General features: G+C 39.9%; 1 protein-coding gene across 1 annotated transcript in view; it reads left to right on the top strand.

Moving 5' to 3' along the window:
• Window positions 1-14,434, top strand: part of NOX3 (NADPH oxidase 3) — a 62,502-nt gene that overhangs the window by 15,318 nt on the left and 32,750 nt on the right. The window contains exons 5-8 of the mRNA XM_038396216.2: window positions 193-338; window positions 7,189-7,370; window positions 9,116-9,245; window positions 13,626-13,718. Of these exons, the coding sequence (XP_038252144.1) occupies window positions 193-338; window positions 7,189-7,370; window positions 9,116-9,245; window positions 13,626-13,718 (551 nt within the window). The remainder of the gene's footprint in view (window positions 1-192; window positions 339-7,188; window positions 7,371-9,115; window positions 9,246-13,625; window positions 13,719-14,434) is intronic.

The raw sequence follows: 14,434 nt of genomic DNA, 5'->3' as shown, positions 1-14,434 counted from the left end.
TACGTTGAACATAACCAGTTGCCATGTATTACACATTGGCAAAAGTCTATTTTTGTTGATTACTGTGTAAAGATCTTAATCCATACAGACACTTTTTTTTAAATGTTTCATGTCATAGTTAATAAAATTGATGCTGGCATATGTAAATGTACAACTTTAACTTCAATTTGCATAATTATCTCTTTCAAACAGTCATCCATATTGTTGCACATCTGCTCAACATAGAGCAATATCATATAAGTCAATCGAAGGAAGCAGGGGGGTTACGGAATAAACTTTCTGGCATTGGCAAAACACCAAATGAAAGCTACTTGAACCCAATTAGAAACTATGAAGTGGTAAGTTGTCACAAGGTGCTTGCTTTCCTCATCTGAAAAATTGTCCTCTGCAGTTCTTTTGTTGATAAAACTCTATTTCAATAACTTTTAAGCAGAGCTAGGAGATGCTGTCAAAGATTAACCTGAATTTCAGCTGAAAACAATAGCTTTAAAAAAAATGCAGTATTCAGGTTTTCCAGCTCAGAGAAATGTGTTCGCTATGTTAATTAGTTTAGGAAGGAGATAAGTGGGGTGTGGCTGAGTGTTATTAAACCTGTAAGCTATTGATATATGAAATATGGCTGACAACCTCTGACTAGAAAAAGAGAATATCTTAAATTTAAAAAACCAATAATAGTACATAATAAAACTTCTTTCACAGCTGGTGTTAGGTTCTCACAGTGGTTTTGCAAGGTGTCCTGAATTTGGGGCTAGATTCTACTTTTTGTAAATTGGTGTTCATTGGGAGTGACTTCATTGACTCTGGTGGACTTGCTCTTGATTTTACACCAGTGTAAACGAGTAGACTTTTTTTTTTCCCCTCAGTGAGAGCAGACTGCAGTTAGTTGATTTTATTTTTATAGTTGTTGCATTAGACCATAGTTCACAGGGGTGTTATTTGTTTGCTTGTGTATAATGTCACATACTTCAACTATAATGAGAATTATAGGTGCTAAGTAGAGAGCCTGTAATGGGAAAATAGGCACCTGGATAGAAGGTGGAAGGGAAAGCATGAATCTGTCTTGTCTTTATGCTTTCAAAACAATGCAATCATTGTATTAATTTTTCAACTTACAAAGTGACTATTTCATCTGTTTTTAAAAAAAAAAAATCAAATCTCCTACACATTAAGCAAATAAACTACTCCACTAGCATCAAAGCCCTGAACATTCATGGCCTTGACCTGAAAGTTGGCAAATTGGGTAGGTCTCTCAGACCCACGGGGAAAACAAATTCTAGAGTTTAGAGCCCTTGCTGGGACATGCTACCCATAGTCACCAGATGCACATGTGATATGTTCACCACTGATTGAAGAGGAAGAGTTTGCAGGTTTTAGAGAAGGTCCAGCACCCTTTGGTGTTTTACTCCCATTTTTCTGAGGTAAGCCTACTCTCCTAAACACATGGAAGTAAATTTCCTAATGTCATTTCCAAACCTTTCTAATTACAATATACTTGCTTGTCAATTACATGGTAACTAAATGCCAGTCCACAAAGTAGCCTATATTTTAACCTTTTGATAATTAGTTTTACATTTCCTTTATTGACCACTTGCATCTGTCTCTACATTCTGAATAAGTCTGCCTTTCTGAATAAATTCAAAGGATTTCTTCCACCTTTCCAGAAGAAAGTTCTGAAAGCAGTAATTCAATTATTCTTTTCAGCTTAGTTATGCCTCTGCAGTAGCAGTGTATGAAGCGTCTTTGACATTTTTCATTTTATCTCAACATTCAAACTAGCCAGTGTAGTGTAAACGGTCAAAATGTCACCTAGATCAATCCTGTTAACAGGCAATAGGATCTGAACATATTCATCACAGGCACCACTTTGAAAATGTACTCTGTGCTGTCAAGTGTGAACATCGGAGAATAGTTCAACTCTAAAAATGGCACTGTGGAACTTCCATATCAAATAAGTCCACTTAACAAGTAAAATGTTTTGGGTTTTTTTTTCCCCTAACTTCTAACCCTACAAAGTCAATTTTTGGGATCTGGAAGTCAAGCTGTGCATTCTCGTGCATCATCCACAGTAATCTAGGGTCTGCAGGCCAAGTTAGGTCTTCAATTACACTATGTAAAAATGGTTCCTTATCTTGCAGTATCTGTTTGTTCTTTGAGATGTATTGTGCACAAACACATTCCACTGTAGGTGGGTGTGCATGCGCACAGTGCACTCAAGTCAGATATGCCAGCAATACCACTAGGTAGCACATGCACCCCTGCTCTCTTCATGCTTTCAGGCAAGGGCATAAAATGGGCATCTTTGCCACTTCTCTCTCCATTCCTTCACATGGCTGTAATAAATTCTGAAGTAAAGGGAAGGTGGGAGGGTTGTGAAATGTATGCACAATGCATCTCAAAGAACAACAATTACTGCAAAGTAAATTCCCCCCCCCCCATCGTGAAAGATTGTGCATATATACAATCCACTATAGGTAACTCCACAGCCGTTCCTTTGCAGGGAAAGACTTCGGATCATCTGAAGAGGGATTGTAACACCAACTTGCCAAAGCTGGCATCATTGAGAGGTCTGAATGATGGCATAATAAATAAAGTATGCACAGACCACATTACTGCCTTGCATATATGACCTATTGGGACATTACTCAGCAATACTGTGTCATAAGGCGGCCTGGTGAATTGAGCGGGGCCACTCCTATTGGCCCAGTGTGGGGTTGGTCACACGATCATTGGGATTCTCTGTTGGGTCAAACAATTATGATGGGAGGGACTCTGGGCCTCTGGCGGGGCCAAGAAACTAAGCAGTCCATAGTCTCTGGAGTGGGGGGAAGCAAATGCTCAGTCTCTAGCCTCCTGGCTGGGGCAAACAATAGTAGTTGGGAGCTCTGACTCTGTGGGTAGGGCAGACTAAGCAAACAGTCTGTAGCCTGAGATGGGGCAGAGCAAACACTCAATCTCTATCTAGGGCCCTTGGTGGCCACACATAATGGTAGTACAGGGGACAGACAGCAGAGGAACCCAGGCCCACCCTACTCCATCAGGTTCTGACCAAGGCTCTAGGAAGCCAGAAAATTCCCTGTCAAGCATTGGCTTCTAATACATAAGGCCCATCTCAGGCATCTCCTTAGCTGGTAGCAACTCAGCGTCCCAGTCAGACTCCATGGTTGGCTGGTTGTTCGCAGCATAGTCTGGGTCCACAGCCCCAACAGCCTGGAGAGTCACTGGTTCCTCTGCAGTAGGGTGACCAAATGTCCTGATTTTATAGGGACAGTCCTGATTTTTGGGTCTTTTTCTTGCATAGGCTCCTATTAACCCCCCCCCCCATCCTGATTTTTCATACTTGCTGTCTGGTCACCCTACTCTGCGGGAGCCTGCAGCACATGTCCTTCCTCTCCTTCTGCCAGCCCCAATTGAGCTAGGCTGCCTCCTTTTATCTGTCTTCTCCACCTGGAGCATGCACAGCAGGTGTGAGGGGAAAGGTCCCCTGGGCCTGCAGTGATTGGTCTGACCCCAGTGTGGTGTTGGTACACCCCATCACATTCTGATGCAATGGAGCGAGCCTTGGCAGAGGGAGCAGTTATCCTCAATGGAGGAGAGACTTCAAGATTGTAACAGAGCTTGATCTAGTCAGAGACCCAGTGTGAGATTCACTGAGATGACACTGCACAGCTTACAAAGAGCTGGGATGCAGTCCTGAAGGATCTAGTGCAGCCCAAGTAAAAAAACAAACAAACATGGCTTAATGAACATCCAAGTTTATGGAGAGCCTCCTCAGCCTTAGATACATGAGGTTTAGAGAAAAAACACCATAATATTAATTGTTTGACATGGGTAGAAAGATGACAGTACCTTGGGTATAAATTTAGGATGTGGCCTAGAAGGGACACCTTGTCCTTTTTAAAAGACAGTAAAAGGAGGGTAAGCTAAAAGACATTGAAGCTCTGAAACCCTACTGACAGAAATAATTGCCACCAAAAACTCAAATCTTCATACACAATAAAGATAATGAAGTCATATCCCCAGATTGGAGGGAGGTCCTATCAGTTTGGAAAGCACAAGATTCAAATACCAAATGGTTATAAGATCAAACACAGGAGCATAAACCTTGACCAGGCCCTTCAAAAACTGAAAAACAACTGGAAGTCTTTAAATAATGATCTGAGGACTTCAGTAACCCAGCAAGAGGTTAGGGATCTATTATGGGAGTGGATGGGTGGGATTCTGTGGCCTGAAATGTGCAGAAGGTCAGACTAGATCATGATAGCCCCTGCTGACCTTAAAGTCTATGACTCTCTAAGGAAAAAAATTGGGAAAATTGTCTATTGGCAGATATAGAGTAGCCTGATGATTTGAGATCCAAAAGATAATCCAATATATGTGACTTCTGTGTGATGGGGAAATAAATGTTGGGAGCATGTCCAAATCGAAAATCTCTTGCACTTTGCTGTGTATGTGAGTTTAGTGGATTCTGTTCACTAAGATGGCCCAAACCTCTCAGGAGCACAGTTTCTCTTGAATATTTAACCAGAGATCATCCATGCCATAAGCTGGAGAGATTTGAGGTTCAGATGTAGAGACTTGCCCTAGTTTTGTGACATAAGATCCCTGACCAGCGGTAGAATTATCGGTGACCTGATGGAAAGCTGATATAGATCCATGAACCAATACTGTCTTAGCCGCACCAGTGCAATGAGGACTGGTGATGCTCTGTCTTGTTTTAGTTTCCTTAGAACCCTCGGAATGAAATGATCAGAAGTGAATGCATATAGAAGATGACTGAATCAGGGAAGAAGAAAAGCATCTATGATGGAACTGGGGTTGCGACCCACCTTTGGGCAAAATCTCATGCATTTATTGTTGAGTTTTGTTGTGAATAATTCTATTAGTGAGTACCCCCAGTGGTGGAAAACCTGAAGGATAACATCCATCCTGATCAACCACTCATGTTAAGTCTATGAAAACCTTACTGAAAGATTTCAGGAGAGTGTTTCTCACTCCTGGAAAATGGAAGGCCTTCAAAGAAACTTTGTGTCAAATACAGAGATTCCGCAGGAGGATAGCCTCCTGACACAACTGAGATGACCTTGCCCCTCCCAGCTTGTTCATGTAAAACATAGCAGTCGTATTGTCCGTGAGAACTTGAATCACCCAATTCTCAATGTGAGCATAAATATTTTGCCGGCCCAATGTATGGCCCTGAGCTCCAGAATGTTTATATGGAGGAAAATTTCCTGAGGTGAGTTTTAGCCTGAAGTTGACTAAAATGGCCCCCCAATCTTTGACAGATGCATCTGTAACCAGAGACATAATCAGTTCTGGGGACAGAAATGGAACTCACTTACATACGTTCTGCTGATCCATTCACCAATCCAGAGACTGAAGCACTTGCACAGAAACACAAATCTGCATGTCCAGCAGATGCCTGGAAGATCAATGTACAAATGAAGCCAAGACTACAGTCAACAGAGGTTAAGTCTGGCATGCAGAGTTAATCACGTACATGAGGCATGTGGCTGAGACTTGTACTGTCATTGTTGGATTGAACTTGAGGATTTCTGAAAAGGCGGCTATAGATAAGAAGACTTTCTGTGGAAGATAGCTATGTCTGTTATGGTGTTAAGGTCTGATCCTATAAAAGTTATGTGCTGAGTTAGTTGTAGCTGTGATTTGTTCAAACTTATTTTCAGACCTAGATGGAAGAACGCATGCCTGATGACTAGGATGCTGTTTTGGATATGATCCCTTGATGCTGCTTGATCCAACCAATCGTCCATGTAAGGAAATATTTAAATGTCCAGATGATGAGGGAGGGCTTCTATCACCACCATGAACTTGGTGAAAATGCTCGGAAGGCCAAAAGGAAGCACTGTGTACAGGCAGTCATTGATGGCTATCAGAAATTGAAGGTACTTCCTGTGGGAAGGATGTATCGCCACGTGGTCATATGCATTTGTAAATTGAGGGCAGCATTCCAGTCTTCAAGGAAGGGATAATATAAGCAAGGGTGACCATCCTGAACTTGATTTTCTTGATGAATTTGTTCAGCTTTCTTAGATCTAGGATGGGGCAGAGGCCACCAGATTTCTTTGGAACTAGAAAGGAGCAGGAATAAATTCCTCCTGGATCCTCCATTGTGCCCAACCCATAGCTCTTAAAGTAACATGGTCTCATGAGAAGACTCTCTGAAAAGGGATGGGGAGAGTGGGTTGGGGAAAGGGAGGGAGATGAACTGGATTACATATCCAGTGGGCTGAGTACCTACTTGTCCAACATGATCTTTTGCCATGTACAATACAATCGCTGTGATCCCGAAAGGAGGAGATATAATTGGTGTGCTGTCCTCAATCAAAGAATCAAAATGACTGCTTTGAGGTAGAAAATGTCTGGCGAGAAGAGCCCATTGTCATGGAAGATGGCGGGTAACATCAAGAAGGTCTTTAATCTTCTATGTACTGGGGCCTCTGATGGAACAGTGGTCTCAGGTAGGGTTATGGTTTAAATTTGCTTCATTTTAGTAGCGGAAGTGTAGACTCCCAGCGAGCAAAGTGTTGCACGAGTCTTTCAGTGTGTGTGTGTATAGCATCGTCCATCCTGGAGGAGAACAGCTTAGAGCCCTGAAAGGGTAAATCTTCAATTGTAGTCTGCAGCTCTTTTGGAATTCCGGAAGCCTGCAGTCAGAATGAAAGCCTGATGGAGACAGCAGTGGCAACAGAACACGAGGCTGTCAGGGGCATCTATTGCTGCCTGAAATTATGTAAATTAAAGTGAAATAAGAACAAAGCAGATCCATGCTTCTTACAGTCTGTCAGCCATTGAGCACCCCACATTTATCTCTCTCCAAATGATTTTTTTTCAGTGCTGTACCGGTTATTACCTCTTCTTTTTTTTTTTTAAACCTACTCTTAACTCTAATAATTTATTGTTTCTCTCTTCTAAGGCACTCTTGTACACAAAAATGTACTAGCAAGATTATGTAATTTCCTACTATCAATTGCTGAAACAGACAAATTCCAGTTAATATTTACATTCATGTCTGGAATAAACCTAAATGGATAACAGAACAGATGATTATCTTTTTTCATGCAGCTTCTAAGCTTTTTGCCTTGTCTGGTTTGTTGCTTACATTCATTCTTATACTGAAGCTGCATCTTTGATTTAGTCTCTATACATAATAATTTACTCTTATTTTAGAACCCAACAACACAGATACTAACTACCATAGCTGGAGTAACTGGTGTCATAATCACTGTGGCTTTCATTCTGATCATGACTTCATCCACGGAGATCATCAGAAGATCATTCTATGAGGTGTTCTGGTATACCCATCACCTGTTCATGGTTTTCTTTGTCGGTCTGGTTATCCATGGTATGGGGTGAGTGTATATATATGTGTGTGTGTGTGTGTGTGTGTGTGTGTGTGTGTGTGTGTGTGTATGTATATTTATGTATATATGATGATATCAACACTTTAGGATCACACAAGATTCAAACCTATGATAGTGAGTGTGAGTGGGGTATTTGATATGATTATGCAGCAGCCAAGCAGCTGTTTTGTGGATCACAGGGGTGCTTAAAAACAGGACTCTGGCACCTAAGCACCCTACTGGTCTAGAAGCCTCCTTATTTTTGATCCCTTAATCCATCATGGACAAAGAGTAATACCATTACTCAAACTAATTATTACTATTAATATTATTATTTCATTTTATTTATTTGTATTAACATGGCGCCTAGGAGTGCTAGTCATGGACCAGGACCCCATCGTGTTAGGTGCTGTACAAACTCTTTATGAAATGACTGTCCTTGCCCCAAAGAGCTTATGAAACAAAAAACAACAGATGGATACAGACAAACTGGTGGGGGAGCCCAAGAAAACAATGAGACAATATTGGTTAGCATGACAGGCAATGGGTTAATACATTACTCCACAAGTAGTCCCACTGACTTCACTCCACTCCTATTCAAATACTCGTAGTGTAAACTGCTCTTCAGCATTCTTAAGAATGTCACACTGTGATCCCAAAAAGGACCCCTGAGAAAATAATAAAGTACTGAATCATCAGTTTGTGATCTAGCACGTAGATAGGGGAAGTTTGGGAGGGAGACTGACTTAGGGAGTTCAGTCTTCTTCCTACTCTTCTTGTTGCTCCTGGGCATGAGTAAACTGCAACAAATGTCACAGGTACACTTTCTGGTCTGCAGCATAGCTACTCAACTGGACACACTTGGGAGTAAGGGGAGGCAAGAGTCAAGGCTCTGTCTACTCCCCACCCGCTCTTGCTTCTTCCTGTTCACCCAAGAGAGGGAGAGATGCAGTGGCTCTAAGGAGCCCCCTCTGTACAGGAAGTGTGGCACACTGGCACAATGACTTAAGGAAGCACCTTTTATCCCCTCAAATCCCTTGCGCTAGTGCACAGGACGGGCCATGATCTGACCCCAAATCTGAAAGGGAAACAGAAGAGCAACAATTTGACCTAGCTCCATTATCTCTTCTTCTTCATCCACAATCAGTACCAGCTGTAGTACATTTTTAAACTCAATAGTTGAGGAGGGTATGTTCAAGGAAATTCACTTCATTGTAAATTCTCTAGTGTAAAGAAGTTAGAATTTAACTATGTTAAAAAACACGCATCTCATTTAGACTTTTCACAATTATTTGATGCTCTTTAAATACGTTTCTTAAAGCTGCAAAGAAAAGAGAGTGACTATTATTTTATCTTTCTGAGCAACACCAGTTGTTCACATTACAGGAGGACAAGGTCTCTGCTCCAAGGAGCTTACCTTCTGACTCAATCCACAGACTGAGACATCCACAGACATGGATCCACAGAGAGATCCATGTTACATGTACTGACTCTCTACGCTGCAGTGGTGTTCCTACATACTTATAGCATAGCATACACACTGCACTTGGTGGGTTGACAATGAAAAACCTAAAAACCTTGTGGAAGAAGTATGGTTGAAACAATCTGAAAGAACAACATTAAGACGACAAACCAGCTGCCATATTTTCAGATATTTCCATTTCTGCATTCAGTACAGTATTCGTTAACATACTAGTATAGCAAAACAACAAAAGAGACCATATCAGCTGTGTATATTTTTTTTTTGTGTTAAGTCAGCTCGTCCGAGGTCAGACGCCGCAGAGTCTGTTGCTGCACAATGTCACTTATTGTAAAGATCACTACTCAGAATGGGAGAAAGCCACTCAATGTCCTTTGCCACTATTTTCTGGCAGTGAACCTGTGGTAAGAATGCTCATGTTGTCTTTATATTTATGTCCTTTCTTGAGGCAGCAGAATAGCACTGGGTAGAGCAGTGACCTGGACTCAGGATGCTGGAGTTCTATTCCTGAGTCTGCTGCTGGCCTGTAGGGTGACCTCAGACAAGTAAGTGCACTTTTCTGTGCCTTGGTCTCCCCCTCTAAAATATGAGGATAATGATCCTTACCTCCTTTGTAAAGCACATTAACATCTACAGATGAAAAATGCTAGGTATCATTATTCCGTAATAACTGTTTTTGGTATAGTCCTTTTTAATCAGGCAAACTCCCAGTGTACACTGTGGATTTCAGAATCAAGCTTTCTGTGTATAAATCCATTATTTACAGCATTTTTGTTGTTGTTTTGTTATTTATTCAGTATTAACAACGTGCATGATGTGTACATTAATCGACAGCCATACTCTTTATATTTGAGTAATCGCAGCTAACTCATGCAATTAACTCAAAACGATTTGTGATTTAAAAAAAAATCCTACTTCTTGTTCAGCCAATCGCTAAGACAAACAAGTTTGTTTATATTTACAGGAGAGAATGATGATCACTTCTTATTTACAATGTCACCTGAAAGTGAGAACAAGCATTCACTTGGCACTTTTGTAGCAGGTAATGCAAGTATTTACGTGCCAGATATGCTAAACATTTGTATGCCCTTTCATGCTTCAGCCACCATTCCAAGGACATGCTTCCATGCTGCTGATGCTCATTTAAAAAAAGAATGCATTAATTAAATTTGTGACTCAATTCCTTGAGAGAGAATTGTATGCGTCCTGCTCTCTTTTACCCACATTCTGCCATATATTTCATGTTATAGCGGTCTTGATGACCCAGCCCATGTTGTTCATTTTAAGAACACTTACGCTACAGATTTGACAAAACGCACAGAAGGTACCAATGTGAGATTTCTAAAGATAGCTACAGCTCTCAACCCAAGGTTTAAGAATCTGAAGTGCCGTCCAAAATCTGAGAGGGATGACGTGTGGAGTATGCTTTCAGAAGTCTTAAGAGAGAAACATTCTGATGTGGAAACTGTAGAACCTGAACTACCAAAAAAGAAAATCAACCTTCTGTTGGTGGCATCTGATTCAGATGATGAAAATGAACATGCGTCAGTCTGCACTGCTTTGGATCATTATCGAACAGAACCCATCATCAGCATGGAAGCATGTCTTCTGGAATGGTGGTTGAAGCATGAAGAGACCTATGAATCTTTAGTACATCTAGCACATAAATATCTTGCAACGCTGGTGTCATAAATATAAAGGGAAGGGTAAACACCTTTAAATCCCTCTTGGCCAGAGGAAAAACCCTTTCAGCTGTAAAGGGTTAAGAAGCTATTTTTACCAGCTTAGGTTAAAACTTCCACAAGGTACAAACTATTTTATCTTTTATCCCTGGACTTTATTGCTGCCACCACCAAGCGTTGAACAAATATAACAGGGAAAGAGCCCACATGGAAACTTCTTCCCCCCCCCCCGCAAGCCCTACACCCCTTTTCTGGGGGTGGCTTGATAAAAATCCTCACCAATTTGCATAGGTGAACACAGACCCAAACCCTTGGCTCTTAAGAACAATAAAAAAGCAATCAGGTTCTTAAGAAGAATTTTAATTTAAAGAAAAAGTAAAAGAATCTTCTCTGTAAAATCAGGATGATAAATACCTTACAGGGTAATCAGATTCAAAACACAGAGAATCCATCTAGGCTAAACCTTAAGTTACAAAAAAACACAAACAGGAATATACGTTCCATTCAGCCCAACTTATTTTATCAGCCATTTAAACAAAACAGAATCTAACACATATCTAACTAGATTGCTTACTGACTTTTTACAGGAGTTCTGATCTGCATTCCTGCTCTGGTCCCGGCAAGAAAAAACAAAAAAAATAACCACCACACACAGACAGAGAGAACCCTTTGTCCCCCCTCTTCCTCTTCCAGATTTGAAGGTATCTTGTCTCCGCATTGGTCATTTTGGTCAGGTGCCAGCAAGGTTGTCTTAGCTTCTTAACTCTTTACAGGTGAAAGGGTTTTTTCCTCCAGCCAGGAGGGATGTAAAGGTGTTTACCCTTCCCTTTATATTTGACAGCTGGCTACAACAGTGCCATGAGAATGCCTGTTCTCACTTTCAAGTGACATTGTAGACAAGAAGCAGGCAGCATTATCTCCTGAAAATGTAAACAAACTTGTTTGTCTGAATGATTGGCTGAAAAAGAAGTAGGACTGAGTGGACTTGTAGGCTCTAAATTTTACATTATTTTATTTTTAAATGCAGTTTGGTTTTTTGTTTTTGTTTTTTTTTACATAATTTTACACTTGTAAGTTCAGCTTTCATGATAGTGATTGCACTATAGTACTTGTATGAGTTTAATTGAAAAATACTATTTCTTTTGTTTTTTACAGTGCAAATATTTATCATGCAAAATAAATATAAAGTGAGCACTGTACACTTTGTATTCTGTGTTGTAATTGAAACCAATATATTTGAAAATGTAGAAAACATCCAAAAATATTTAAATAAATGTTGTTCTAATTATTGTTTTACAGTGCGATTAATCGCATGATTAATTTTCTTAATCACATGATTAATTGTGATGAATCTTTTGTCACTTGATAGTCCTAATAAAGAGACTCCATCTCCTAAGAACTTACTATCTAAAGTAGTGGTTTTCAACCTGAAGTTCACAGACCCCTGGGGATCTGCAGACTGTCTAAGATTTCCAAAGGATTCTGCATCTCCATTCAAAAATTTTTAAATAGAGGAAAAAATAACATTCAGTATCTTGTAATGTTTTTAATGGCTGCCATAGATTTTTTTTAAACTATTGTTAGCCACTATCCACTATTAATAAGGAAATGACTGCCTCTCTAAAAATTTCAGCTACAGTGTTTCCATAAAAAATCAATATACTGTTATGCTCTGTGAATACAGACAGAAGCTTGCTTCCAACAACATGGTCTGATATTAACTATCATAAAGCTAACTAGTGAACTTATTCGTTTCTCTGTTAGATGTCCTTTTCCAGACTTTCCTGCATACCCAAAGCCATAAACTTAAAGTCACATTATATTAAATGGATTGTGATAATACCATATGGCATATAGATTATCCGTAAGAATGTTACTTTGCTGGATGTGTAATATGCTATGATATCATATCTGGTAGCTAATTCTGAATTCCAGTCAAAAAACCACTCAGAGGGTAAAAGCCATGATATTTCTGTAATACTTTGTATTGTATCTGTCAACCCATATGGGCTTGATCTGGCTCCTACTGAAGTCAGTGACACAATTCCCATTAACTTGTATCAGACTTTATATCATCAATCCCTATCTTGAGTCAGTCCAGCACCATCTCACTTCATTCTAATTATGAGGAGAAATCACCACCTGGGAAAGAATGTAAATTTTCTGATTACCAGGGAAGGACATCTGTCACTGACCAGTCCACCAGTCCTGGAGGATGCTCTGTTATTCTTAACCATCCAGAAGACATGTTCAAACGAAAGAGTTTAAAAGCTGTTTGCTAATGATCAAAGTGGCTCATTTCAAAGCTTTGGCTGAGCTCTTACAAAGGACAATTCCTGTTACATGTTTTTATTTACAAGTAGTACAAACAAAGGAGAAAAACCGGTTTAATCATTGTTGTAACTTGATCTACGCTAACTTATTTGGGACACATCGAACTGCTGACTGTGCAGAGACATCTCTAGTTTTTTAGGGACAATGAATGAGCTGAGTTTCTGCTTTAACTCAAAAAGAAAAGGAGTACTTGTGGCACCTTAGAGACTAACAAATTTATTAGAGCATAAGCTTTCGTGAGCTACAGCTCACTTCATCGGATGCATCGAATGCATCCTGTTGGCTTTCCAGTATGCAAATAATGAGAGCACTGGGGAGAAGCTGGTTACCCCTATTCTGACCACTCTGAAATGTCTCAGAATCTCTGTGACAAAAGCAAGGTAGTAAGACTCTGGATTTTGCTCCATAAATATAAGCATTTATACTCCATGACCTAGCAATGACATATACATACAACTCCTCAGTAGTTAATCCTGTTGTCTGTTAGTAGGAAAAGCTTTTAAAGGGAGGATCTTGGCCAGAATACAGATGTACATTAACACAGCTTTTGTAGTGTGCCCATTAAAGAATTCATTATTTGTTTCGGGCAAATGCGAGAATTTGTCCCTTAATAGACAGTACAAGAAATATGCTGTCTTGTTAGGTCAACCAAAAGCCACAGAAGAAAGGTCCAAATCATGTCATTTTATGCTAACTGCTGATTTCATCAGAAATTAAAACATTTTGTATCTTAAATTTTGTTGTCTTTTTATGTGCAACTTTCTACAGGCTTGGAAATGGGTTATAGGTCCTGTGGTAGTATACATCTGTGAAAGAATTGTTAGGTTCTGGAGATTTCAGCAGGAAGTTGTCATTACAAAGGTATGTAATATAGTCTAAATGTCTGAATAAAAACCAACATACAAATGAAATGGTTTTATCAACAGAAGTTTTTTTATTTGCTAGTTTTGTTGATGACCACTCTATAGCCTTGTCTTCACTGCTAGCTTCGTGAGCTCTTTTAGTATTACCATGTAGTTATGCAAAGTGTAGCTTTTTTTTATTTGGTTTTAGCTTTTGCTCCCACTCCAATAGTGAGTCCATAAATTCTACATGTAAGCAAACTTGATCCAAAATGTACCAGATTGATGAGGCAACTTGTGATTGGGTGATGTCTCTCCCTCTTTGGGCCCATAGAGTGAAATCCAGCAAAACTCATACTAACTTTAATGGGGGTCCAGGATTCTACCGTTGGAGCCTGGAGACCTGAAGAGGATTATGGAGCATATCCTTAATTGGTAAAAATAATCATAGCTCCATTGAACTCAATTGAGTTTTGACAACTTATGCCAGCTGAGGATCTGCCTTTAAGTTCAAGGCCTGCTTAACTCACTTACTTTAGTAAGTAAAGCAGGAATAATTCCACTGAAATCAACTGAGTTACACAGCTGGGAAACCATCTTAAGTGAGATCAGACTCAGGCTCGTTGTCTAAAATGATAATTGTCGCAGATGAAGTCTTGATGGTAAAGTCACTAAAATGAGAATTTCCCTGGACTGAAATTTCTGTTAAGCAACCATTCATGGTATTGAAAAACT

Source organism: Dermochelys coriacea, chromosome 3 (genome assembly GCF_009764565.3).
Source record: "Dermochelys coriacea isolate rDerCor1 chromosome 3, rDerCor1.pri.v4, whole genome shotgun sequence".
Taxonomy (NCBI): Eukaryota; Metazoa; Chordata; order Testudines; family Dermochelyidae; genus Dermochelys; species Dermochelys coriacea.
This window is presented reverse-complemented; position numbering and strand designations above follow the sequence as displayed.